The sequence below is a fragment of the Oncorhynchus masou genome, chromosome 12, assembly GCF_036934945.1.
Source record: "Oncorhynchus masou masou isolate Uvic2021 chromosome 12, UVic_Omas_1.1, whole genome shotgun sequence".
NCBI classification, from domain to species: Eukaryota; Metazoa; Chordata; class Actinopteri; order Salmoniformes; family Salmonidae; genus Oncorhynchus; species Oncorhynchus masou.
This window is the reverse complement of record NC_088223.1, coordinates 49074508-49102326: the sequence shown is the minus strand read 5'-3', so window position 1 is coordinate 49102326 and position 27819 is coordinate 49074508. Positions and strand designations below refer to the sequence as shown.

The window sequence follows — 27819 nt, the reverse complement described above, 5'->3', positions numbered from 1 at the left end:
TGGCCTTCATCATTTTTTTATTACATTTTTATTCTCCCCAATTTCGTTTTGAAAAACAACAACTGAAAAAACAATTATAACATATCAACCCGTGGTGAACAGGCAGACATTTTTTTTCTGCTTGTAATTAAGCGTTTTTCACCACATATAACTTATTGTCAGTTAGCCTACACACAGAGCTGCATGATGCCATTGTTTTCCACCTCAATCCATGGAAACTGGGTCCTGTACTTTACTTGTCTTCAGTACAGACACAGCAGCCCTATGGGAAAGTATTGTTCAGGCTGGTACTGGGTTACTGCAGACTTAGACAGTCTTGGGCTACAGTTCAAAGTGTTTACCCAGTCACAACCAGTCTGAAGAAGAAGAATTCACACAAGTGTTGTGTCTGGACTATCATTAAATGTGAAGACGGTATCTTATCAAATCAATTCTCTATGTGTAATTTAATTACGCAATTAAACTAATCATGCAACTTCAATTACCTAGGAGGTCAGGGCACCACAGGAATATGTTGTTTATAGAGTTTTAATTCCCGAATATAACTCAGATATTTTCTTATCGAGTACAGTCTTGTATTCATGTATTTTATTCCCTCATCAGTTCTCATTACTGAACGTCGCAAACCCTTGGATATCTACATGAACCCTAGCCTCCATAATGAATCAGTGATATACAAATTGGCTTAATTATTTATTTACTAACTAAACAAATCACATAAACACAAACAAACAATATAGTTATTGGTTACTAACACAACGCATTGAAAATTCCCTAGTGGGCTAAACCATTATGTGAGGCTTGGTAGACAATGGAAAGGGGTGGGGACAGAAAGAGCGGGAAAGACAAAATGGATTCACTACCCAGTTGATAATTATATTAATTGAAATGCTAATCCTTTGCACATGAACGGCCGCTCATTGGAAAATAATTGCAATGTATACATTTACGCCCGTATGTCGTTGTCTTCACTGTTGGAATCGTCGGTCCGTCTGCTGGAGAGTCAGTTCATCAGAGAGTCTCTGGCTAACGTTCACAGAAGTCAATGTCATTCGCGGTTGTAGCTTTCTCAGCAGCTCTGGATAGTGTCTGTTGTAATGGATATGTCAGGCGTACAGGTGGCCGTTGCATAGAATAGATGCTTCCGCGGTTGTCGTTATTCTCATACTAGATTTACGCAATTTCCAGCTGCAGACTAGTAATTCTACGTCTAGGATTTGCTCTTATTCTGTAGTGATCGATAGTCTCAGAGTTTAACCATTTCCAGCCGTGTGGCAATCACTACACGCTGTCTGGTCTCCTGGGCCTATAGAGTTGTAGTTCTTAACCATTTCAACATGTAGCGACAGCTCCATGTTTAATAGTCTAATGTAAATTTAGTCAGGAGTGGGTTTTATACGTCTGAGAAAAGGGCGCTCCATGACGCAATGATGTGGGTGTGGCCACTGATTTGGTTAACTATATGAAAATCCATATTTACTCATTTAGAAGGTTAACATCACATTACATCTTTTCACAAATAGTTTCATGTTTAATCACAAACATTTCACAATATTTAGATGTAAACTCCATAATTAAGAAGTGTACACAACCAAAGACACAGTAGAGGGTTTACTGTCCTTCATGAGATCACCAAATGAAACACACTCGTCATGACTGTCCCTTAAGTGTTCACGGACCACTCCCACATTCCCAAAAATATAAATATTGTTTAAATTATGTCCAAGGGTCTCTTGTGTTCCACATTCCAAGATCGAACACTACAGAGCAGAGAGGCAGCGTATTTTATGACCGCCATAAAAACAGCCGACTTCCCGCTCTATGAGAGGGGGCACGCTGTAGAGCGGACCCACTGTAACCTGATCCTAACTCTCACAGGAGAGTTATGACAAGTGTGGTTTAAAAAACTGTGACTGCAATGCCAAGATCTTCACGTAGCCGAGGCCACTGGTATTGTTTTGAACCACTGATTTTCACAGGTCTATTTGGCGGTTGGATGCGAAGAAGCCGTGAGGAAAGCCCACTCCAAACAAAGCTCAGACAGTCCCAGCTGTGTCTCTTTGGCCAACCACTCGCCATTGTAGGCATCCTTGCTCCATCCTTATTGACTTTGTGCTTGTCCTTTTAGGAGTAGTAGGAGACTGCTGTGTACTTCCTCGAGACAGAATGTCCTCCATTCTCAGATTTCCTCAGTAGCTACTCTCATGCCCCGTCAGGATGTACAAGTTGCTTAAGGCAGATGGATTGTCCGTGAGAGTACTCTGCAAGATAATGTCCCTGAAGAATAAAAGCATATGTTAATGTACATTTTTTAAATTTTGCTTCAGTAATTTGACAAATGTTCTGCTATCGAATTGCTATCAAACTCCCATAGTTAAGAGACATGCCTTGAGGTTCCCAAGACTCTGAATATTCGACTTTCATCCGTGATCTCTTGTGTAACCTATGAAAAATGTAAAAACGTCACAATGTTATTTTATTGTCAATATGAGAGTTGACAATACGGTCTGACAATACAGAAAAGCTGGACTGGTGTTTTGGTCTGCATTACCTCATCACTATTCAAGCTTCTACCTTTAAGCCCATGCTTCCAGAAGGCCAGAACACTGTCCTGCAAACATACTGCAAATAACAATTTATTCGCCTCCAATCCAAAGACACAAAGCTAAATGATTAGAAGGCAGCACTCATCCATTCCCTTACCAAGAGTCTCAATGGAAAAGTCAAAGGTCAACTTTGAGGTCCTCCCTTTGCTTGGATTTCCATTCAGATTCACAATTTTCACAGTGTCTGCAAAGGTCAAATGGGTAAATGTTCACAATTCAATCTTGATTTTTTTTTCTTCTTCATTCAAGGGTTCTTACCACTCTATAGAACACTGGCACATCCAATGTTCCTGATCAAATTATACTGAAAGCAGAGTATTGAAAGAAAGGAACTCACTCTCCAGAGTAATCAGTACTGTGTCTCTGTCCAGTTGAGTTACCTGCATCACCTTCAGAGATTGACTACCTGTGAAAACGTTACAAAAACATCACAGCTTGCACACCGCCCATCTGTCTAGATCAGTGGTCAACCTGTCGATCGGAATTCCTAGTCGATTACCAAACATTTTTGTAGAAAAGCCAACGATAAAGGCTTTCACTGTCGTTGTTAAGTGCACTTGGTTCAGAAGCCCTGTGCACCGGGAAGGCAAAGTGTTCCCATTTTGAGCCATCTACAACATCTGAGCTTTCAAGACAACTGGGATCCGACTGGCACATAATTTTTTAAAAACAGTCGTCCAACTCAGAATTCCAATTCTGACCTTAAGATCACTGATGTCACGATTTGACCTCTTTTTCTCCTCCAGAGTTCCCAATTGTCTTGAAAGCACCATGACCACAAGATGCAGGTACCATCAAGTCCAGTAAAATAAAAAAGTTAATTTGCAAATTATTTCAATTTATGCTCTGCTGTGCCTCGCAAGTGCTATACCAAGTGATCTATTTTGTTATCAAAGCTCAAGTTTTTCTAAAATATAATAAGGTATGAGAAGAATATTGGCAGGCCAGGTATATAGCCAATATGCTGTGATAATGTATTAGGCCTACTGCACAAACCTCATTCCTACCAGTGGCGTTATCCTTTTTAGATAAAACTATACTAATTATATTCACATCACCAAATAATTGATTAAAACACTGTTTTATGGGGCCTCCCGGGTGGCGCAGTGGTTAAGGGCAGCGCCAGCTGTGCCACCAGAGACTCTGGGTTCGCACCCAGGCTCTGTCGTAACCGATCACGACCAGGGTCCGTGGGGCGACGCACGGTGTTTCCTCCGACACATTGGTGCGGCTGGCTTCCGGGTTGGATGCGCGCTGTGTTAAGAAGCAGTGTGGCTTGGTTGGGTATCGGAGGACGTACGGGAGTTGTAGCAATGAGACAAGATAGTAGTGATGAGACAAGATACTACTAACAATTGGATACCACAAAATTGGGGAGAAAAAGGGTGTGTGTAAAAAAAAAAAAAAACACTTTTATAATGAAGGTCTACAGTCGCCTCGGCAGAAGTCTGTAGGGTAGCACCATGGTGTACCCGGAGGACTGTTAGCTTCTGTCCTCCTCTGGGTACATTGACATCAATACAAAACCTAGGAGGTTCATGGTTCTCACCTCCTTCTATAGACTTACACAGTTATTATGACAAGTTCCGGAGGACGTCCCCCAACCCATCAGAGCTCTTGCAGCATGAACTGACATGTTGTCCACCTAATAAAAATATTAGATAATTAATCTAGTACTGAAAGCAGAAGCTACAGCTAGCTAGCACTGCAGTGCATACAATGTGGTGAGTAGTTGACTCAGAAGTACAATAGTTTAATCGTTTTGAAAAAAGTAATTTCTTCCAAAATTAAGAAGTGAGAGAGAGCTAGCTACAATGTGTTGTATTTTTAAAAACGTTCACTTTGCTAGAGAATACAGCTAACTAGTTTAGCCTACTCAAACACCCAGCTCAAAACAGACAGGGATGCTATGTTAGCTAGAAGTCCACAAGAGAAGGAAAAAGGTAAGAGGAGGAGAAGGCATAGATAGTAGCGAGAAGGAATTACATATACAACGAGCAAAGTGATCACGCTGTTTTCATGTGGCTGCTATGGAAGTGAACGGTGTTTGCGTGTGATCAGTAGTGTATTCTGTCCTTGAGCTTTTCTTGTCTATTAATATTCTATATTATGTCATGTTGGATGTTGTGTGGACCCCAGGAAGACTAGCTGCTGCTTAAAGATTGTTGGTCACGCGGACTAGGATATGTTCCGTGTAGCCTCTGAGAATAACATCGCCGAATACGGTGACTGAGTTTATCACAAAGTGTATAGGAGATGTTGTACCCACTGTGACTATTAAAACCCATGGCAAGGTGACTGGGAATATTGCCTAATGTAAAACAGTGTAGTTTTCCCTCTAATGCAATCATAGAGGCAAAACGTCCATATAGAGATAAAGTGGAGTCGCAATTCAACGGCTCAGACACGAGACGTATGTGGCAGGGTCTACAGACAATCACGGACGACAAAGGGAAAACCACACAGACGGCATCCCCGGCCGGGTCCTCAGACCAGCTGGCTGGTGTGTTTACGGACATATTCAATCTCTCCCTAACCCAGTCTGCTGTCCCCACTTGCTTCAAGATTGCTTTCTTGGGTACAGGAACAAAGGTAACTGAACTAAATTACTATCGCCCTGTAAGCACTCACTGCTGTCATCATGAAGTGCTTTGACAGGCTAGTCAAGGATCATATCACCTCCACCTTACCTGACACCCTAGACCCACTTCAATTTGCTTACCGCTCCAATAGATCCACAGACGATGCCATCGCACTGCACTCTCCCATCTGGACAAGAGGAATACCTATGTAAGAATTCTGTGAATTGACTATAAGCTCAGCATTCAGCACCATAGTACACTCCAAGCTCATCATTAAGCTCAGGGCCCTGGGTCTGAACCTCGCTCTGTGCAACTGCGTCCTGGAATTCCTGACGGGCCGCCCCCAGGTGGTGAAGGTAGGAAACAACACCTCCACTTCGCTGATCCTCAACACTGGGGCCCCTCAAGGGTGCGTGCTCAGCCCCTGCCGGTACTCCCTGTTCACCCATGACTGCATGGCCATGCACACCTCCAACTCATTCATTAACTTTGCAGACGACACAACAGTAGTAGGCCTGATTACCAATAATGACGAGACAGCCTACAGGGAGGAGGTGAGGGCCCTGGGAATGTGGTGCCAGAGAAAAAAAACCTCTCAACGTTTAACAAAATAAAAGGAGCTGATCGTGGACTTCAGGAAACAGCAGAGGGAGCACGCCCCTATCCACATCGACGGGACTGCAGTGGAGCAAGTGGAAAGCTTCAAGTTCCTCTGCGTGCACATCACTGACGATTTGAAATGGTCCACCCACACAGACAGTGTGGCGAAGGCGGCGCAACAGCGCTTCTTCAACCTCAAGAGAAATTTGGCTTGGCACCTAAAACCCTCAAACTTTTACAGATGTACAATTGAGAGCATCCTGTTGGGCTGTAATCGCCGCCTGGTATGGCAACTGCACCGCAGGGCTCTCCAGAGGGTGGTGCGGTCTGCCCAACGCATCACCTGGGGCAAGCTACCTGCCCCCAGGACACCTACAGCACCAGATGTCAGAGGAAGGCCAAAAAGATCATCAAGGACAACAACCACCCGAGCCACTGCCTGTTCACCCAGCTATCATCCAGAAGGTGAGATCAGTACAGGTGCAGCAAAGCTGGGACCGAGAGACTGAAAAACAGCTTCTATCTCAAGGCCATCAGACTGTTAAATAGCCATCAAAAGGCTGCTTCCGCCAGGTTATGTAACCCTGCACCTTAGATGCTTCTGCCCTATATACATAGGCTTAAAATCACTGGCCACTTTTTTAATGGTACACTAGGTCACTTTAATGATGTTTACATATTTTTGCTTTACTCACTGTATTCTATTCTACTGTATTTTAGTCTAATATTTCTATATACACCTTAATTCCATTCTTTTACTTTTAGGTTTTTGTGCATTGTAAGATATATTACTGCACTGATGGAGCTAGAAATACAAGCATTTTGGTACACCCGCAATAACATCTGCTAAACATGTGTATGTGACCAATAAAATGTGATTTGATTTCACAACAGCTTATAGGGATCCTAATAAAATACCAATACTATTCATTCCGCCGATTCTGTTGAAAGAGCGTTTCTTAAAATGGAAGCATAGGAACGGTGATAGAAATACCTGAATTTGTCCAATAGAAATTCACATTTGCAACTGTTGCACTCATGATTACCTCCTAGATCAGCTACATACATGCAGGCAAGAGTGTGCAAGGCGGTATTGAATGTGTCACTGTCTGTCACCTTGATCACTCACAATTCTCCACGTTGTAAACTTTCATTCATAGGCTAGGTTGTGGCAACTGCATGATGGGTACAGGGAAAATTAGACTATCATGTAGTAACCTAAACCTATTGATGTTACATTGAGCTGGGTGAATGGAATATGAGCGACAGTCATCCAATATGCTGTAATAGAAATAGTGCCACGTTCAGAAGAAAATTATCATCCCCCTTCATATTAAACGGCACCAACCACCACCGATTCATACATATTTTTTTATATTTTTTTTTAACATTAACCTAAAAAAACCATTTAAGTCATGTTTAAAACAAATTCTGAGCGGTAGATCTCGGCTTGCTTTTTGACTGTGAAAGTGATCTTGAAGGTTGGTGACTGCTGATCTAGATTAAACTAGATCAAATATTCATGGAGGTACCTGTCTGGGCTCTGGGTGTGTCATTCAAGTGGATGATGTCAAAGTGGACCTGCTCACAGGTCTTGACAGTGGCCTGTAACTTGCGCACACCCACACACACCTGTGGCAACTCCTCTTTCTCCAGGACAAGCAGTTCAAAGATGGGGAGGCTTTCTGGGAGACTCACAGCGATATGCTGAGAGGGATAGGAGAAAGCGGAACGGAAGAATGCTTTGTGATGCTTTTCTATTTAAAAAAACCACAATGCTAACATTGTATAGAGATGCATTGGGAATACACACCTTGAGTTGCATGAACTTCTGCAGGGGCTCGTACCACAGCAGTAGGACAAGGCCAGTTGGTACAACAGCACACAAAAATGTGCTGTCAGTGTACGGGTTACGCACTGAGAATAGATAAGGCAGAAGAGAGAGAGATGTCACCTTAGTCATAAAGACGGTACAGTACATCTCCATTTTTGACTAAAATAACATGTTCCTTACCAACGCTGCAGCGTCGACAGCCTTTGGTGTCTGGTATCTTTCCAGACACAGAAAACCTTCTACAAAGAGAACACATTAACAATAACTTTTTTTAATGTACAATTTCCAGGATGATTTCCCTTCCTCTCAGGCTAATATCAGTGAAAAGCAACATTGCTTGGGTATTTTCATTGCGGCCTCTCTCTGCCCAGGGGTGGGGTGTCCCTACCTTGAGTTGATCCTCTCGGTGAGGCGGTGGGTGTTGATGGACAGGTGGCCCTGCCTCTTCGGCAGGTGTCTGCGATGATCAAACAGGGTGGTCAGCCTCTGGGAGCACAGCTGCGATGATTTCCCTGTGGAGCACAAAGACAGTAAACATACGTCTAGATGGAACACACTGTATTAGGGTGTGTTGTCATTGTTGCTGGTGTGAGGGACACAGAGGGCCCTACCTGAGATAGACATTAGCACATTGTTCATGACATACAGCCAGCTGCACCTCTGGGGTAATAACTGAAAAACACAGAAAATATTATTTTAAACAGACTGGTAGAAAAACACATACATATATATATATATATATACATACACACATATATATATATACATACACACATATATATATACACATATACACATATATATATATATACACACACATATATATATATACACATATATATATATACATACACATATATATATATATATACACACATATACACACATATATATATATATATATATACACACACACACATACATACATACATGCATATACACACACACACACACACACACACATTTTACATTTTGTACAATTGGTGTTAACATGATGGTACCTTCTCCATTGTGTCCTCATGGAGCTCGTTGAGGTTCAGGGTATAGATGCCCTCCTCTGTCCCCAGAATGAGGTGTTGATCTGAGGGAGGATAGTCAGATATTCTCCCCGAGCTATGACTGGTTTGACAGAAGCTCTATTGACTGATTGTTATCCTTTATAGCCTGTGCTTACCTTTAGTCTTTGGCAGGACCCATGTGACAGCACAGTGGATATTTAATGGACAGCCATTAAACACCTTGGAAAAACAGGCCCCCATCTAGAAAAGATTGTGTGGTTCAATGTATCATTTCAATGCGGTATTTTCTTATTGGTAGCTATATATCCAGACATCTTGACTTACATGGACTTTGGGTGTGGGTGGAAGTCCATGGCAATCACCTCTCTGAAGAAAAACAAATTCCACAGAATTATCAGTCATCATTTTTACACAAGAGATGCGTTTAAGAGGTGTGTCAGTAACTTGTCTGATGGGGACTCACCGAGTCCTCAGTTTTCCTCCTGAGTGTGCTCCATTCTGGAGACAGTGGGGGCTGCTGGGCCTTGGCGGCCATCTTCTCCGGCCTCTGTCCAGACCCTTCAGCGCAGTATAGTGTCTCAGGATGATGGATTTGAGCCTTTTCTAAAATTGGTAATGCTGATTGACATAATTAGTAGCTGATGTCACTACCTTTACACAATGACTCCTTAGATTGTTTTCGTTAGTGTTTGTGTGTGTACAGGATGTGTTGCGTGTGAGTGGATGCTGCACCTTCAGAGGGAGAGGAGCAGTTGGTGGTGTCAGCAAAGATGGTAGAGCTGAAGAGAGAGGGTTCAGCCAGGGTGGGGTCTGTGAATGGAGGTGTGACAGTGGGAGGGGTGGAGTCACAATTGCCAGTGCATTCTATGGGGCAAGTAGTGTCAGTGGACGGGGGGATGGTATGCCTTGGGGCAGGACTGAGGACCCCACTCCTCTTCACTGTGCCACATTTATCCATATCATCATCATCACCATCATCTTCTTCAGGAGAGTGCTGCAACAGATGAACACAGACGCTGGTGCGGTTCCAAAGAAACAGTGTGGAGTGCCTGAGAGGATAAGTTACAGTCTGTAGTTCCCTCTCACCTCAGCAGAGGGCGCTCTCTTGACGGTTAACCTCCTGCAATGATATCAAACAGACCACGTTATGGGAATGAAACATGTGTAGTGATTTGGGATGTGCAGAATTGTTTTAAATTCCTTTCCATTCAGCTTACTTGGTGTGTTTGTTTGTAATGGGAATATTTTGGTGTGTTATTGGTAATGTAGGTAAGTGCTATGAAGAGATGTATAAAGAAGGTTTTATAGCCTCACCTTTCAAGCAATGCTTCCTCAACACACTCCAGTAGACTCCTGCACCTCAAAGAGTAGATTAAGTTATTACTGCCTTCATTTGTAATTTATTACGGCCGATTTGTCTTAGGAAGTCAAATAAACGATAGCTTACGAGGAGTTCTTTTCATCTCCTGAAATGCTCCATTCGTCATATGATACCTGTTGGGGAAATATATTAATATACTGTCAAGTCGACAAATAAATGTATTGTTTTTCTATGTTGAACATGACGTTCATATAACAGAGGTTAGACACAGATGATAGGCTACTCACCAGGTCATGAGAGGGGTCTGTCTCCTTCCTCATGGGAGGGCCAAATTTTAGCAGATCAACTGGGGGGAGGGGGAAAGTGTCACAATCCCCACATATACAGTACCAGTCAAAAGTTTGGACACACCTACTCATTCAAGGGTTTCTCTTTATTTTTTAAAATTATTTTCTACATTGTAGAATAATAGTGAAGACATCAACACTATGAAAAAAAAGTGTTAAACAAATCAAAATATATTTGATAGTTTGAGATTCTTTAAAGTAGCCACCCTTTTTCCTTGATGACCGCTTTGCACACTCTTAGAATTCTCTCAACCAGCTTCATGGGGTAGTCACCTGGAATGTATTTCCATTAACAGGTGTGCCTTGTTACAAGTTAATTTGCGGAATTTCTTTCCTTCTTAATGCGTTTAGCCAATCAGTTGTGTTGTGTCGTGTCAAGGTAGGGGTGGTATACAGAAGATATACCCATTTGGTAAAAACCAAGTCCACATTATGGCAATAACAGCTCAAATAAGCAAAAAGAAATGACAGTCCATCATTACTTAGGTTAGTCAATGTGGAACATTTCAAGAACTTTGAAAGTTTATTCAAGTGCAGTGGCAAAAACCATCAAGCGCAATGATGAAACTGGCTCTCATGAGGACCGCCGCAGGAAAGGAAGACCCAGAGTTACCTCTGCTGCAGAGGATAAGTTCACTTCAGTTACCAGCCTCAGATTGCAGCCCAAATAAATACTTCAGAGGTCAAGTAACAGACATCTCAACATCAATTGTTCAGAGGAGACTGCATGAATCAGGCTTTCATGGTAAAACTGCTGCAAAGAAACCACTACTAAAGGACACCAATAAGAGACTTGCTTGGGCCAAGAAACACGAGCAATGGACATTAGGCCAGTGGAAATCTGTCCTTTGGTCTGAGGAGTCCAAATTTGAGATTTTTGGTTCCAACCAGTGTCTTTGTGAGACACAGAGTAGGTGAACGGATGATCTCTGCATGTGTGGTTCCCAACCGTGAAGCATGGAGAAGGAGGTGTGATGGTACTTATTTAGAATTCAAGGCACACACACAACCAGCATGGCTACCACAGCATTCTGCAGCGATATGCCATCCCATCTGGTTTGGGCTTCGTGGGACTATCATTTGTTTTTCAACAGGACAATGACCCAACACACACCTCCAGGCTGTGTAAGGGCTATTTGACCAAGAAGGAAAGTGATGGAGTGCTGCATCAGATGACCTGGCCTCCACAATCACCCGACCTCAACCCAATTGAGATGGTTTGGGATGAGTCGGACTACAGAGTGAAGGTAGAGCCAACAAGTACTCAGCATATGTGGGAACTCCTTCAAGACTGTTGGAAAAGCATTCCAAGTGAAGCTGGTTGAGAGAATACCAAGAGTGCAAAGCGGTCATCAAGACAAAGGGTGGATACCTTGAATAATCTAAAATATATTTGGATTTGTTTCACACTTTTTTGGTTACTACATGATTCCATATGTGTTATTTCATAGTGTTGAAATCTTCACTATTTTTCTACAATGTTGAAAATAGTACAAAATAAAGAAAACCCCTTGAATGAGTAGCTGTCTAAACTTTTTACTGGTACTGTACATATAATACAGAATAACACCTTTAAAATATTGAATTACTGTAGTGGAAAATCCTCCTCAATATCATCATCATCATTTTTTGTTATGAAAATGATACGAGATAGCAGTAAACAAAAAACACACACTTGTTCTAAAACTACTCTCATTTTATTTGAGTGGATGCTCAGTCTTGGTGCCAGTGACTATCCCCTGGTGTCCTCCTGACCTTGGCTGCTTGCCCCTGCATGCGGTAATGCTACGTCAGCCATAACAATGGTTCATCAGTAATTCCAGAGTCCTTGAGAAGCTGTGGATGCTAGGATCTGAGAGTTACTCACACTGCTCCTCAGACTGAGTCCTCTGGACCGACAGGGGTTTCCCTAGAGACTGGATCTTATCAGGGAATGCACTGCATGTCTGCAAACCCACACATACACAGTAGTAGACAGGTCATTGGTGACATATTTATCTTTGTAGTACTAATCCACATAGCACAGTGTTGTGCCCAAGCATACATTTTAGGACAGGAGAGGAGAGCTCACCTCAATATCACACTCATCCATAGTGTGTGAGGTTTGCAGAACAGGGTTGCTGGCCATGTCCAGCAGTTCAATGGCCAGGGTCCTGGTCAGCCGCTGACTCACAAAGGGGTGCTGAGAAGAAAACAGGTCATGTGGGGTCATGTCGGTCACCTAAAGGACTATGTTTAGAAACTACGTATAGTTTCTGCACTTAGGGACATGCAGTGCCTTTGGAAAGTAAATCAGACACCTTTACTTTCCCCACATTTTGTTACAGCCTTATTCTAAAATGTATTTTAATTTGGCTATCTACACACAATACCCCATAATGACAAAGCAAAATGTTTTGCAAATGTACTAAAAATGCAAAATTTACGTCAGTATTCAGACCCTTCGCTATGAGACTTTAAATTGAGCTCAGATGCATCGGGTTTCCATTGATCATCCTTGAGATGTTTCAACAACTTGATTGGAGTCGTAAACCTGTCGTAAATTCAATTGATTGGACATGATTTGGAAAAGGCACACACACGTCTATATAAGGTCCCACAGTTGACAGTTCATGTCAGAGCAAAAACCAAGCCATGAGGTTGAAGGAATTGTCCGTAGAGCTCCAAGACAGGATTGTGTCGAGGCACAGACATGGGGAAGGGTACCAGAAAATGTTGATAGCATTGATGGTCCCCAAGAACACAGTGGCCTCCATCATTCTTAACTGGAAACAGTTTGGAACCACCTAGAGCTGGCCGCCTGGACAAACTGAACAATCGGGGGAGAAGGGTCTTGGTCAGGGAGGTGACTAAGAACCCGATGGTCACTCTGACAGAGCTCCTCTGCGGAGATGGGAGAACCTTACATAAGGACAACCATCTCTGCAGCACTCCACCAATCAGGCCTTTATGGTAGTGACCAGACAGAAGCCACTCCTCAGTCAAAAGGCACATGACAGCCCACTTGGAGTTTGCCAAAAGGCAACTAAAGACTCAAGATTCTCTGGTCTGATGAAACCAAGATTGAACTCTTTGGCCTGTATGCCAAGCATGGTGGTGGCAGCATCATGATGAGGGGATATTTTTCAGCGGCAGGGACTGGGAGATTGGTCAGGATTGAGACAAAGATGAACAGAGTAAAGTACAGAGATCCTTGATGAAAACCTACTCCAGAGCGCTCAGGACCTCAGACTGGCGTGATGGTTCACCTTCGAACAGGACAACGACCCTAAGCACACAGCCAAGACAACGCAGAAGTGGCTTCAGGACAGGTCTCTGAATGTCCTTGAGTGGCCCAGCCAGAGCCGGACTTGAACACGATCTAACATCTCTGGAGAGACCTGAAAATAGCTGTGCAGCGACACTCCCCATCCAACCTGACAGAGATTGAGAGGATCTGCAGAGAAGAATGGAAGAAACTCCCCAAATACAGGTGTGCCAAGCTTGTAGCGTCATACCCAAGAAGACTTGAGGCTGTAATCGTTGCCAAAGGGTGCTTCAACAAAGTACTGACTAAAAGGTCTGAATACTTACGTAAATGTGACATTTCAGTTTGTTTTTTCTCTCCATAAATTAGCAAAAATGTTTCAAAAACAACATCTGTTTTTGCATCGTCATCTTGGGGTATTTTGTGTAGATTGATGAGGGGAAAAAAACTATTTAAATCAATTTTAGATTAAGGCTGTAACCTAACAAAAATGTGGACAAGGTCTAGGAGTCTGAATACTTTCCAAAGGCACTGTAAATTCAACAGGTTTTCATTAACTTTGATGCCATCTTCTTGTTCTCGTCAAAAGGATGGAACTCTGAGGTAGTACCTGTAACAACTTCTCTGCAGTAGGCCTTTTGCGAGGGTTCTTGGTGAGGGATACTTTCACAAAGTTGTGGAAGTCAACGGACCTAAAACAGGAGAGAGACCACTGGTTATTACCACAGGGGCTAATTGGCTCCTAGACACTGACATTTATATTATTCTTTTTTATTTATTATCATTTTATTGGCCCTTCCCTTCAGAGGACAACATGTGCTTTGTTTTAGTATTTTGTTACATATACGTTATTCCTACATTTGACATACATGGTACCCTTATACACATGTCAGAAATACATTTTGATACACATTAAATGGTACTCAGACATATCCAGTATACATGATATGGTGTTTTCGGTCCTAACTATTACAGATCTTGAGCTTTTAAGTTGTACCCCTCAGCTATTTGTTTTTAATTTTTTTATCAATCAGTATATTTGAGTTGAACTATAATATTTGTTGTAATATTTGTTCTGGCTTTCAGGAGTATGATATTTAAATTGTAACCAGCTTTGTATGGCTCGCGATACTTTGAACAAGGTTTCATTTTCAATTAACCGACAAAGAGAGCTTGTAATCTGGATACAGGCAAAAGGGCCATTTTTGAACAAAGGATGAGCCAGCTAAACTACTGGAGAAGCAGTTTGGGTTTAACCTTTGCAGACAGAGGTTTAATGCTTTAATGTGTTATCATTTTAGCCTCTCATACTCGTATTCATTACATAAATACATTATTAGTTATGTTGCTCATATGACTTTTTAATTGTAAACTAACTTCTACCATTTGGACTTGTCCTTCAGTTTGGGAGGCTGGAAGCTGCCCTTCGACATCACCATCAAGGCCCTGGGGGGGGGGGGGGGAATCAAAATCTCATAACAATAACTTGATGTGCAACATGCTGCAGTGATCATTATCAAAATCTGATCTGTTAATATGACTGGATACAAGAACTAGATTTAACTTACAACATTGTTATTACAGAATCTGTATAATTATAATAATGAGAGGTGACATCCCAGCAACTGTGCCCTCACCTCATTGGGTGCAGGTCAAACATTGGAGGCTGAAGCTCTGCCAGCTCGATAGCGGTGATGCCCACTGCCCAGATGTCACATAGCTGGTTGTACCCGCCTTTCTTCTCCACTGCTGCCACCTCGGGTGCCATCCTAGAAGAGCAACACTGCCAGTGGATAACTGTGGTAAACCATGATAATGGGCCTTGTTTTGGTGCCATGGATGGACATAGATCACTCACCAGTAAGGTGTGCCTATGAAGGACTTCCTCTTGGCAACAGAGGCATTGATCTCAGCTGCAACGCCAAAATCCGCTGGAAGGAAACGATGGCATGAGAGGTGGAGACAAATATTTGAGTAAATAAAATCTAAAAATAAATAAATCTTTGACTGGGTGTGTCCAAGGGCAGTGGTACTTGTTAAGTCGTTTTTTGGGGTATTGGTACTTTACTAGTTCTATTTTTGACAACTTTTACTTCACTACATTCCTAAAGAAAATAATGCACTTTTTACTCCATACATTTTCCCTGACACCCAAAAGTACTAGTTACATTTTGAAAATGGTCTAATTCAAACACTTATCAAGAGAACATCCCTGGCATCTCTATTGCCTCTGATCTGACAGACTCACTAAACACAAATGCTTCATTTGTAAATTTTGTCTGAGTGTAAGAGTGTGCCTGCCCATGGCTATCCGTAAATAAATAAACAAGAAAATGGGGCTGTCTTGTTTGCTTAATATTAGGAGTTTTAGCAATTACATTTACTTTTGATTACAAGTATATTTAAAACCAAATACTTTTACTCAAGTAGTATTTTTCTGGATGATTTTTACTTGAGTCATTTTCTATTAAGGTATCTTTACTTTTACTCAAGTATGACACTTGTTACTTTTTCCACAACTGGCCACGGGAGAGGCAGAGAAGATATGCGAAAGTGAGTGACAGTGTGAGGGTGGAGGAGTCACTGACCGAGTTTGACATCTCCTCGCTCTGTTAGAAGAACGTTGGCTCCCTGTGAAGAACCCACATTGACACAATGAGTGCACCGTTTCACACTCTCCCACCAGGACAGTCCCAAGCTCCGAATACACAGAGAGACATACACTTACAAAATTACATTTCTGTAAGTAGTTCCAAAGCACCAGACCAAATGATTCAATTCAGATGAGTGGTAGAGCAAATTGTTCACATGTTTTATATCCAACAGGATTCTATACATTACTTTTATGTCTCTGTGCATTTTTCCAGTCTCATGTAAGTGACGCAGTCCCTGCAAGCACAGAAAATCCAATGACAGTGGCATCTCAACGCAATGGTCAAGCATGATGTTTATGAATTTACAATGTAAATAACGTTACATCCAAATGGAAAGATTCACAAGAGAAAAAAATTGTTAAACGCTTTATCCAATGAATAACGCTGCATTTCATTTCATTCTTACCTGGAGTGTTTCCCTGCACACATATGCAATCTGCCTCTCGTTCAGGGGGCCAGTAGCTATGGAAACATAACAATTAAGTGAGTAATTCAAAAAGAGAATATGAGGGACACAGTAACTAGTTTTAATCTTTACTTGAAACACTGGACGATGCCATTCATATACATTATCTATCAGGGTGGGTGTTAGGGGGAAGACGTTCTCCAACTGTACCATGATAAATGTCCTGCAGGGAACCTCCGCCGCAGTACTCCATGCAGATCCACAGCTTGTTATTTCTACCAAAGGAAAAAGCGCACCGTTAAAGCAATAGCTCGGGGTTTCATATCAAGTATTAACGTTTGATTGCAGACCAAACCTGAAGTAGCTGCCGAAATAGGCCACAATGTTCTTGTGAGTGCATTCTCTAATCATGGTGATCTCCTGTTGGATAGATGAGATATCATCACCTGAAAAGAGACGAGCAAACTGATTTATATTCAGGAATACTGTGACACAATGTGAGATAAAGATTTTATTTATTTTTTGTATAATCATACTTTGGGATAAATAGCCTACCAGGATCTAGTTTTACAACTTTGATTGCAGATACCACAGACGTCTTGAGGTCTCGGGCCTGTAGAGAAGAGAGAGTACAAAAAGGTTTGATGTTTTCCTGATCATTTGACATTGTGATTTCATTTTTTTTGCTGTGAATGTTATGGTTACTGGCATGACCGTTAAAGTCATGAGTGCCACAGACTCAGTTATACATTGGGAAAACGAATAATAGCCGACCACACATCAAGTTGAATGTAGTTCTAGGTATATTAGATTTAAAACCAGGGTTTTATTCACTTTGAACCAAACAGAACCAAACGGAAGCAAACTGAACAAAACTGCGAGGGAACTAGCTGAATTTGTCAGATCGAAACTCTCGTTTTCGTTGCATAACACAACTGTTTGGGATAATGATTACACCTCAGCCGATTAAGTATCCTATTTGAGGGCCTTGTGCTCACACTTTGTTTTCCACTGATAAAACATGGGTAATAAGGGGAAGTACACCCTTAACTGTATGTCTACAGATCATACAGACACAATGATTATGTTACCAAGCAAAGCAGTGAAAGGACATGTGGGAACTACGAGGCCCTTGTCAGCTACCCTTGAAAAAAAGACATTTGATATGGAGCGGTACTTACTTCCTGTTTTGTTTCTGTAGTAAAAAAATACTTCCTGTGATGAAAGGAGTGTATATTATGGATGCAGAACTTTTACATCCTCGACTAAATGAGACTATTATTGCTAATCTCAGCTCAAGATCACTCTCAAGACATGACTTAGTACCTAATCCATCTATTATTTTATGATGATTTCTATATATTTTTTTACAGAAATCTTTCCCATACTTTACAAGGGTTTCTTGGGAATGCTACAGTGAAAATGATAGACTATATTTGCTGGCCATGCCAATATCCGAATTCAGGTCAGGGTTCTGGCCTGGGTGTATCTCACGGTTTTGAGACAACTTCCTTTCTCAACACATTTTTGGTTTCCTGTTACTAACTGCTACAACCAAGGCGCCATCTCACATAACCACAAACTCAATGAGTATTTTTTTCTGTTCTGTACTGCATTAACTTTATTTGGTGTGCTGGATCTTGTTTGTTTTTTAAACACATGTGTAACGGTTCTCTTGTGGTGAAGGAGAGTCGGACCAAAATGCAGCGTGTAGATTGCGATCCATGTTTAATGAACAAAACGTAACACAAATCTAAATACAAACACTACAAAACAAAGAACGTAACGAAAACCGAAACAGCCTATACTAGTGAAAACTAACACAGAGACAGGAACAAGGACACTAAGGACAATCACCCACAAAACACTCAAAGAATATGGCTGCCTAAATATGGTTCCCAATCAGAGACAACGATAAACACCTGCCTCTGATTGAGAACCACTTCAGACAGCCATTGACCTAACTAGAACACCCCACTAAGCTACAATCCCAATACATACACACCACTTACAAAAACCCATGCCACACCCTGGCCTGACCAAATAAATGAAGATAAACACAAAATACTTTGACCAGGGCGTGACAGAACCCCCCTCCCTAAGGTGCGGACTCCCGAACGCACCTCAAAACACTAGGGAGGGTCCGGGTGGGCGTCTGTCCATGGTGGCGGCTCCGGCGCGGGACGTGGACCCCACTCACTCAATGTCTTAGTCCCCTCTTCTCGCGTCCTTGGATAGTCCACCCTCGCCGCCAACCATGGCCTAGTAGTCCTCACCCAGAACCCCACTGGACTGAGGAGCAGATCGGGACTGAGGGGCAGCTCGGGACTGAGGGGCAGCTCGGGACTGAGGGGAAGCTCGGGACTGAGGGGAAGCTCGGGAGTGAGAGGAAGCTCAGGCAGGTTGACGGATCTACCAGATCCTGGCTGACTGGCAGATCCCGGCTGACTGGCGGATCCCAGCTGACTGTTGGATCCTGGCTGACTGGCTGATCTGGAAGAGTCTGGCAGACTGTCAGATCTGGAAGAGTCTGGCTGACTGGCGGATCTGGAAGAGTCTGGCAGACTGGCAGATCTAGAAGAGTCTGGTTGACTGGCTGATCTGGAAGAGTCTGGCTGACTGGCGGATCTGGACGAGCCTGGCGGATCTGGAAGAGCCTGGCTGATCTGGAAGAGCCTGGCTGACTGGCGGATCTGGAAGAGCCTGGCTGACTGGCGGATCTGGAAGAGCCTGGCTGACTGGCGGATCTGGAAGAGCCTGGCTGACTGGCGGATCTGGATGAGCCTGGCTGACTGGCGGATCTGGAAGAGTCTGGCAGACTGGCGGATCTGGAAGAGTCTGGCAGACTGGCAGATCTAGAAGAGTCTGGCTGACTGCCGGATCCTGGCAGATCTGGAAGAGTCTGGCTGACTGGCGGATCCTGGCAGACTGAAAGATCTGGCTGCTCCATGCTGACTGGCTGCTCTGGCTGCTCCACGCTGACTGGCGGCTCTGGCTGCTCCATGTAGGCTGACAGCTCTGGCGGCTTCTTACAGACTGGCAGCTCTGGCGGCTCCGTGCAGACTGGCAGCTCCTTGCAGACTGGCAGCTCCGTGCAGACTGACAGCTCCGTGCAGACTGACAGCTCTGTGCAGACTGACAGCTCCGTGCAGACTGACAGCTCCGTGCAGACTGACAGCTCCGTGCAGACTGACAGCTCCGTGCAGACTGACAGCTCTGGCTGCTCCATGGAGACTGACATCTCTGGCTGCTTCATGCAGACTGGCAGCTCTGGCTGCTCCATGCAGGCAGGCAGCTCTGGCTGCGCTGAACAGGCAGGAGACTCCAGCAGCGCAGGAGAGGAGAAAGGCTCCGACAGCGCTGGAGAGGCGAGGCGCACTGTAGGCCTGATGCGTGGTGCTGGTACTGGTGGTACTAGACCGAGGACACGCACAGGAAGCCTGGTGCAGAGAGCTGCTACCGGAGGGCTGGGGTGTGGAGGTGGTACTGGATAGACCGGACCGTGCAGGCGCACTGGAGCTCTTGAGCACCGAGCCTGCCCAACCTTACCTGGCTCGATGCCCACCCTAGCCCGGCCGATACGAGGAGCTGGAATATACAGCACCGGGCTATGCACCCGCACTGGGGACACCGTGCGCACCACTGCATAACACGGTACCTGCCCGGTCTCTCTAGCCCCCCGGTAAGCACAGGGAGTTTGCACAGGTCTCCTAGCTGGCGTAGCCCTACTCCCTGTGAGCCCCCCCCCAAATAAATTTTTGGGGCTGACTCTCAGGCTTCCTTGCCAACCGTGTTCCCTCATATGGGCTCCTCTCTCCGGCTGCCTCTGCTCTCCTCGCTGCCTCCACCTGTTCCCATGGAAGGCGATCCCTTCCCGCCAGGATCTCCTCCCATGTGTAGCAACCCTTGCCATCCAATATATCCTCCCATGTCCAATCCTCATTGCGCTGCTGTTGCTGCCTTTGTTGCTTCTCCTGTGGCTCCTGCCTGTTGACACGCTGCTTGGTCCGTTTGTGGTGGGTGATTCTGTAACGGTTCTCTTGTGGTGAAGGAGAGTCGGAACAAAATGCAGCGTGTAGATTGCGATCCATGTTTAATGAACAAAACTTAACACAAATCTAAATACAAACACTACAAAACAAAGAACGTAACGAAAACCGAAACAGCCTATATTAGTAAAAACTAACACAGCGACAGGAACAAGGACACTAAGGACAATCACCCACAAAGCACTCAAAGAATATGGCTGCCTAAATATGGTTCCCAATTAGAGACAACGATAAACACCTGCCTCTGATTGAGAACCACTTCAGACAGCCATAGACCTAACTAGAACACCCCACTAAGCTACAATCCCAATACATACACACCACTTACAAAAACCCATGCCACACCCTGGCCTGACCAAATAAATGAAGATAAACACAAAATACTTTGACCAGGGCTTGACAACATGACCATATACAGTGCATTTTGGAAAATTTTCAGACCCCCTTACACATAATATCCCATAAAAAAAGAAAAACAGATTTCTGGAATATATATATGCACAACTCTTTAGAGTATCTGGAGAATCAGCATTTGTAGGTTTGATTACAGGCTCAAAATGACCCGCCATACACCAGTCTCAACGTCAACAGTGAAGAGGCGATTTAAAAGATTACGGTGGGCAAAAGAACAGACACTGGACAGAGGAACTCTGCCTAGAAGGCCAGCATTCTGGAGACTCTTCACTGTTGACGTTGAGAATGGTGTTTTGCAGGTACTATTTAATGAAGCTGCCAGTTGAGGACCAGTGAGGCGTCTGTTTCTCAAACTAGACATTCTAATGTACTTGTCCTCTTGTTCAGTTGTGCACCGGGGCCTCCCACTCCTCTTTATATTCTGGTTAGAGCCAGATTGCGCTGTTCTGTGAAGGGAGTAGTACACAGCGTTGAACGAGAGCTTCAGTTTCTTGCCAGTTTCTTGCATGGAATAGCCTTCATTTCTCAGAACAAGAATAGACTGATGAGTTTCAGAAGAAAGTTTTGTTTCTGGACATTTTGAGCCTGTAATCAAACCCACAAATGCTGATGCTCCAGATACTCAACTAGTCTAAAGGCCAGTTTTATTGCTTCTAAGTTTTCAGCTGTGCTAACATAATTGCAAAAGGGTTTTGTAATGATCAATTAGCCTTTTAAAATGATAAACTGGGATTAGCTAACACAACGTGCCATTGGAACAAAGGAGTGATGGTTGCTGATAATGGGCCTCTGTACGCCTATGTAGATATTCCATCAAAAAAGTGCAGTTTCTTGCTACAATAGTCATTTACAACATTAACAATGTTTACACTGTACTTCTGATCCAATTGATGTTATTTTAAAATGGACCCCCCCAAAAAATACAGCTTTTCTTTCAAAAACATTTAAGTGACCCCAAACTTTAGAACGGTAGTGTATGTACACACGTCAAAAGTTGACACACCTACTCATTCAAGGGATTATGTTTATTTTTCACATTGTAGAATAGTGTGGGAAGTGAATAGTGAAGACATCACAACTATCAAATAACAAATATGGAATCATGTAGTAACCAAAAATATATATTTTAGATTCTTTAAAGTAGCCACCCTTTGCCTTGATGACAGCTTTGCACACGCTTGGCATTCAACCAGCTTCATGAGGTAGTTACCTGGAATGCATTTCAATTAACAGGTGTGCCTTGTTAAAAGGTCATTTGAGCCAATCAGTTGTGTTGTGACAAGGTAGGGGTGGTATACAGAAGATAGGGCTATTTGGTAAAAGACTAACTCCATATTATGGCAAGAACAGCTCAAATAAGCAAAGAGAAACAACAGTCCATCATGACTTGAAGACATGAAGGTCAGTCAATCTGGAAAATTTCAAGAACTTTGAAATATTCTTCCTGTGGCAGTCATGAGGACCGCCACAGGAAATAAAGAACCAGAATTACCTCTGCTGCAGAGGATAAGTTCATTCGAGTTAACTGCACCGCAGATTGCAGCCCAAATAAATGCGTCACAGAGTTCAAGTAACAGAGACACATCAACTGTTCAGAAGAGACTACGTGAATCAGGCCTTTGTGGTTGAATTGCTGCAAAGAAACCACTACTAAAAGGACACCAATAAGAAGAACAGATCTGTCATTTGGTCTGATGAGTCCAAATTTGAGATTTTTGGTTCCAACCGCAGTGTCTTTATGAGACGCAGAGTAGTTGAACGGATGATCTCTGCATGTGTGATTCCCACCGTGAAGCATGGAGGAGAAGATGTTATAGTGTGAGGGTGCTTTACTGGTGACACTGTTGGTGAATTATTTAGAATTCAAGGCATACTTAACCAGCATTGCTACCACAGCATTCTGCAGCGATACGCCATCCCATCTGGTTTGCACTTAGTGGGACTATCTATTTGTTTTTCAACACACCTCCAGGCTGCGTAAGGGCTATTTGACCAAGAAGGAGAATGATGGAGTGCTGCATCAGATGGGATGGCCTCCACAATCACCCAACCTCAACCCAATTGAGATGGTTTGGGATTAATTGGACCGCAGAGTGAAGGAAAAGCAGCCAACAATTGCTCAGCATATGTGGGAACTCCTTTAAGACGGTTGGAAAAGCATTCCAGGTGAAGCCGGTTGAGAGAATGCAAAGAGTGTGCAAAGCTGTCATCGAGGCAAAGGGTGGCCACTTTGAATAATTGCTTGATTAGTTTTCGGTTACTACATGATTCCGTATGTGTTATTTCATAGTTCTGATGTCTTCACTAGTATTCTACAATGTAGAAAACAGTAAAAAATAAAGAAAAACCCTTGAAGGAGTAGGTGTGTCCAATCTTTTGACTGGTACTGTATACAGTTGAAGTCAGAAGTTTACATACACTTAGGTTGGAGTCATTAAAACTCGTTTTTCAACCACTCCACAAATGTCTTGTTAACAAACTATAGTTTTGGCAAGTCAGTTAGGACATCTACTTTGTGCATGACACATACACACAAAGTCAGAAGTTTACATAAAACTTTGCCAAATACATAAAAAATACCACCAACCTACTCCACTATTTATATCCATGTAGTCCTACCTCTGGCCAACATCCTGAAATGATGGGACACCATCATTTAACACACCATGTAACTCTTCTGACATCAAGTCTCACACACCCAAATCCCTCTCTGCAGATGCCACCACAAACTCAATTGTCTGCGTCTTATGTTCCATCCCTATAGTAGCTGATAACTATTACTAAAAACTAGAGGTCGACCGATTATGATTTTTCAACGCCGATACCGATTATTGGAGGACCAAAAAAAGCAGATACAGATTTTTTTAAATGTATTTGTAATAATGACAATTACAACAATACTGAATGAACACTTATTTTTTAACTTAATATAATACATCAATAAAATCAATGTAGCCTCAAATAAATAATGAAACATGTTCAATTTGGTTTAAATAATGCAAAAACAAAGTGTTGGAGAAGAAAGTAAAAGAACATATGAAAGCTGTTGGTTCCTTTTAACATGAGTTTTCAATATTCCCAGGTGAGAGGTTTTAGGTTGTAATTATTATAGGAATTATAGAACTATTTCTCTCTATACCATTTCTATTTCATTAACCTTTGACTATTGGATGTTCTTATGGGCACTTTAGTATTGCCAGTGTAACAGTATAGCTTCAATCCCTCTCCTCGCCCCTACCTGGGCTCGAACCAGGAACACATCGACAACAGCCACACTTGAAGTAGCGTTACCCATGCAGAGCAAGGGGAACAACCACTCCAAGTCTCAGAGGGAGTGACGTTTGAAACGCTATTAGCGCGCACCTCGCTAACTAGCTAGCCATTTCACATCGGTTACACCAGCCTAATCTCGGGAGTTGATAGGCTTGAAGTCATAAACAGCTGCTGGCAAACGCACGAAAGTGCTGTTTGAATGAATGCTTACGAGCCTGCTGCTGCCTACTGCCGCTCAGTCAGACTGTTCTATCAAATCATAGACTTAGTTATAACATGATAACACACAGAAATACGAGCCTTAGGGTCATTAATATGGCCGAATCTGGAAACTATCATCTCGAAAACAAGACGTTTATTCTTTCAGTGAAATACGGAACCGTTCCGTATTTTATCTAACGGGTGGCATCCATAAGTCTAAATATTCCGGTTACATTGCACAACCTTCAATGTTATGTCATAATTACATAAAATTCTGGCAAATTAGGCAGCCCAAACTGTTGTTTATACACTGACTCTGCATGCAATGAGTGCAAGAGAAGTGACAATTTCACCTGGTTAATATTGCCTGCAAACCTGGATTTCTTTAAGCTAAATATGCAGGTTTAAAAATATATACTTCTGTGTATTGATTTTAAGAAAGGCATTGTGTTTATGGTTAGGTACACATTGGAGCAACGATACGCACCGCATCGATTATATGCAACGCAGGACACGCTAGATAAACTAGTATCATCAACCATGTATGACAACTTCTGCACTACTCTTACCCTGGAAACTTCAACCTGCCTCTCTTGCACGGGACATTTCTGATCCCCAGCCCCATTGGCACCCTTACAATTAACACATATCACTACTTTCCACAATACTACACATTCCTTTGTCTCATGCCCTTCTGCACACTTCTCACACCTAGGAACCTCCCTCCTACACACAGCTGCCACACGCCCATAAGCTTGATACCTGTAACAGCGTAATATGTATTCAGCACAAACCCTCATACAGGATTACATACATAACCTCACTTTGTTGGGCAAAATCTCAACACCAAAACTCAAAAGAACAGACAACTTCTGTTTCACCACTCAAGCAACCCTGTCTGCGTCGCGCCAAACAACAAGCGTCACAAACACCGGCAATCTTCCCCTTCAGTTGGTTAACTTTTACATTTATGGCTACCCCAGTAATCCCTCCTTTCAGTGGCACCCTTTTGTTCCAGTGGGTCAGAAGTTTACATACACTCAATTAGTATTTGGTAGCATTGCCTTTAAATTGTTTAACTTGGGTCAAATGTTTTGGGTAGCCTTCCACAAGCTTTCCACAATTAAGTTGGGTGAATTTTGGCCCATTCATCCTGACAGAGCTGGTGTAACTGAGTCAGGTTTGTAGGCCTCCTTGCTCGCACACGCCTTTTCAGTTTTGCCCACACATTCTCTATAGGATTGAGGTCAGGGCTTTGTGATGGCCACTCCAATACCTTGACTTTGTTGTCCTTAAGCCATTATGCCACAACTTTGGAAGTATGCTTGGGGTCAATGTTCATTTGGAAGGCCCATTTGCGACCAAGCTGTAACGTCCTGACTGTTGTCTTGAGATGTTGCTTCAATATATCCACATAATTTCCCTTCCTCGTGATGCCACCTATTTTGTGAAGTGCACCAGTCCCTCCTGCAGCAAAGCAACCCCACAACATGATGCTGCCACCCCCGTGCTTCACGGTTGGGATGGTGTTATTCCGCTTGCAGGTCTCCCCCTTTTTCCTCCAAACATAACGATGGTCATTATGGCCAAACAGTTCTATTTTTTTGTTTTTCAGACCAGAGGACATTACTCCAAAAGGTGTGATCTTTGTCCCTATGTGCAGTTGCAAACCGTAGTCTGGCTTTATGGTGGTTTTGGAGCAGTGGCTTTTTCCTTGCTGAGCGGCCTTTCAGGTTATGTCGATTTAGGACTGTGACTGTGGATATAAATACTTTTTTTTACCTGTTTCCATCTCCAGAGGAACTCTGGTGCTCTGTCGGAGTGAACATCGGGTTCTTGGTCACCTCCCTGACCAAGGCCCTTCTCCCCCTGAATGCTCAGTTTGCCAGCTCTAGAAAGAGTCTTGGTGATTCCAAACTTTTTCCATTTAAGAATGGAGGCCACTGTGTTCTTGGGTACAAAAAGAAATATTTAGCGTTGAAAGTCCCCTTCCCCAGATCTGTGCCTCGACACAATCCTGTCTCGGTGCTCTATGGACAATTCCTTTGACATCATGGCTTGGTTTTTGCCCTGACATGCTCTGTCAACTGTGGGACCTTACATAGACATGTGTGTGCCTTTCCAAATCATGTCCAATCAATTGAATTTACCACATGTGGACTGCAATCGAGTTGTAGAAACATCTCAAGGGTTATCAATGGAAACAGGATGCACCTGAGATCTATTTCGAGTCTCATAGCAAAGGGTTTGAATAATTATGTAAAGGTATTTGCTAAAATTTCTAAAAGCCTATTTTGCTTTGTCATTATGGGGTTTGTGTGTATATTGTCAAGGGGTCTGAATGAATACATTCCAGATGCACTGTATACTTAGAGTAAAAGCTTAATCAGCATTTCCCTGAGCCTTGTTAGTCTCGTAAACACGACCCTAGGCATAATACAGTGGGAGGCAACAAGTCTGCCTAGGCCTAGGGAGACTAGAGCCATTCTGATGTTTAGCCCTGTGTTCATGACAACCAAAACATCTAATACAGTTATGGCGAGAGACCATGCAGCATGCCTCCATGCACACATTGACGATACTAAGGATGGTGTAATATCACTTTTCCAGCAACATTATATCAGGGCGAAAAAAGTGTTTTAATCACAAAACAATTTCTAGCATTTTTTGTGTATTAAGAAAACCATCATATTCTGTTTTTAACGTTGACGCAGTCAACATACGACTAATGCTTTAAATGACCATCTATTCAAACAGGTATGTGTCTGCTCAGGTAATACAGTCATATGCAATACAATCACAAATCGGGGGGATTGATGCATATCCAGTAGCCTACGAAGGAGACCTAAGTGTCACTAAAGTACGAAATAATAGAGCGTGGCAAATTTAAAATACCTTAAATACATCTCCGTATGTACCACTGCCGATTCGGTGAATCAACTCGTAGTCCTCCAACGGGTTCGAGTAGGACACACCAATTGCCTCCATCGCAGCAACGTCAGCCTCGACTCGCGCTGTCTAGCGACTAATGTTGATTCCTGTCCAGATGCCTGCACTTCCTCAGCAACAAACCATCAGAGGCAAAAGCCGAAATAAAAATGGCAGCTATAACCTACAGCCTTGTTATGCTCAGTGAACGGCAGCCTACCAGTGCAATGGCATTTATGTAAATAATAAGGCATTGTTCTTGCTCCTGAATGAAGAAAATAATCCGCATTTGGGGTTTTTCAGTGAAACAAAGCCCTGTCAAATAGTACTAATTGTCC

The 27819-nt window shown here is 43.0% G+C and overlaps 1 protein-coding gene across 6 annotated transcripts; it reads right to left on the bottom strand.

The window, feature by feature from the left end:
* LOC135550254 (mitogen-activated protein kinase kinase kinase kinase 2-like) lies at nt 1-27654 on the bottom strand. 6 transcript variants are annotated; one of them, XM_064980881.1, is made up of 32 exons: nt 27449-27651; nt 17172-17229; nt 16972-17062; nt 16827-16891; nt 16617-16672; nt 16398-16445; nt 16145-16187; nt 15415-15487; nt 15194-15325; nt 14940-15002; nt 14167-14248; nt 12381-12491; nt 12177-12255; nt 10250-10308; nt 10089-10135; nt 9956-9994; nt 9728-9761; nt 9374-9635; nt 9105-9259; nt 8966-9007; nt 8797-8881; nt 8624-8703; nt 8234-8294; nt 8011-8134; nt 7803-7861; nt 7602-7705; nt 7321-7495; nt 2944-3012; nt 2704-2790; nt 2552-2622; nt 2388-2443; nt 1-2277 (listed from the first exon to the last, which is right to left on the bottom strand). In XM_064980881.1, exons 1-32 carry the CDS (start codon nt 27539-27541, stop codon nt 2190-2192), a joined length of 2691 nt encoding a protein of 896 aa, XP_064836953.1. In that variant the 5' UTR covers nt 27542-27651; the 3' UTR covers nt 1-2189. The 6 variants fall into 6 exon arrangements, 3 of the variants coding, with proteins under 3 accessions (XP_064836953.1, XP_064836954.1, XP_064836955.1); XM_064980882.1 differs by having other exon boundaries at nt 9105-9244; XR_010457099.1 differs by lacking the exons at nt 1-2277; nt 2388-2443; nt 2552-2622 and adding an exon at nt 4174-4251 and having other exon boundaries at nt 7421-7495; nt 27449-27653.
* Nucleotides 27655-27819: the final 165 nt, after the last annotated feature.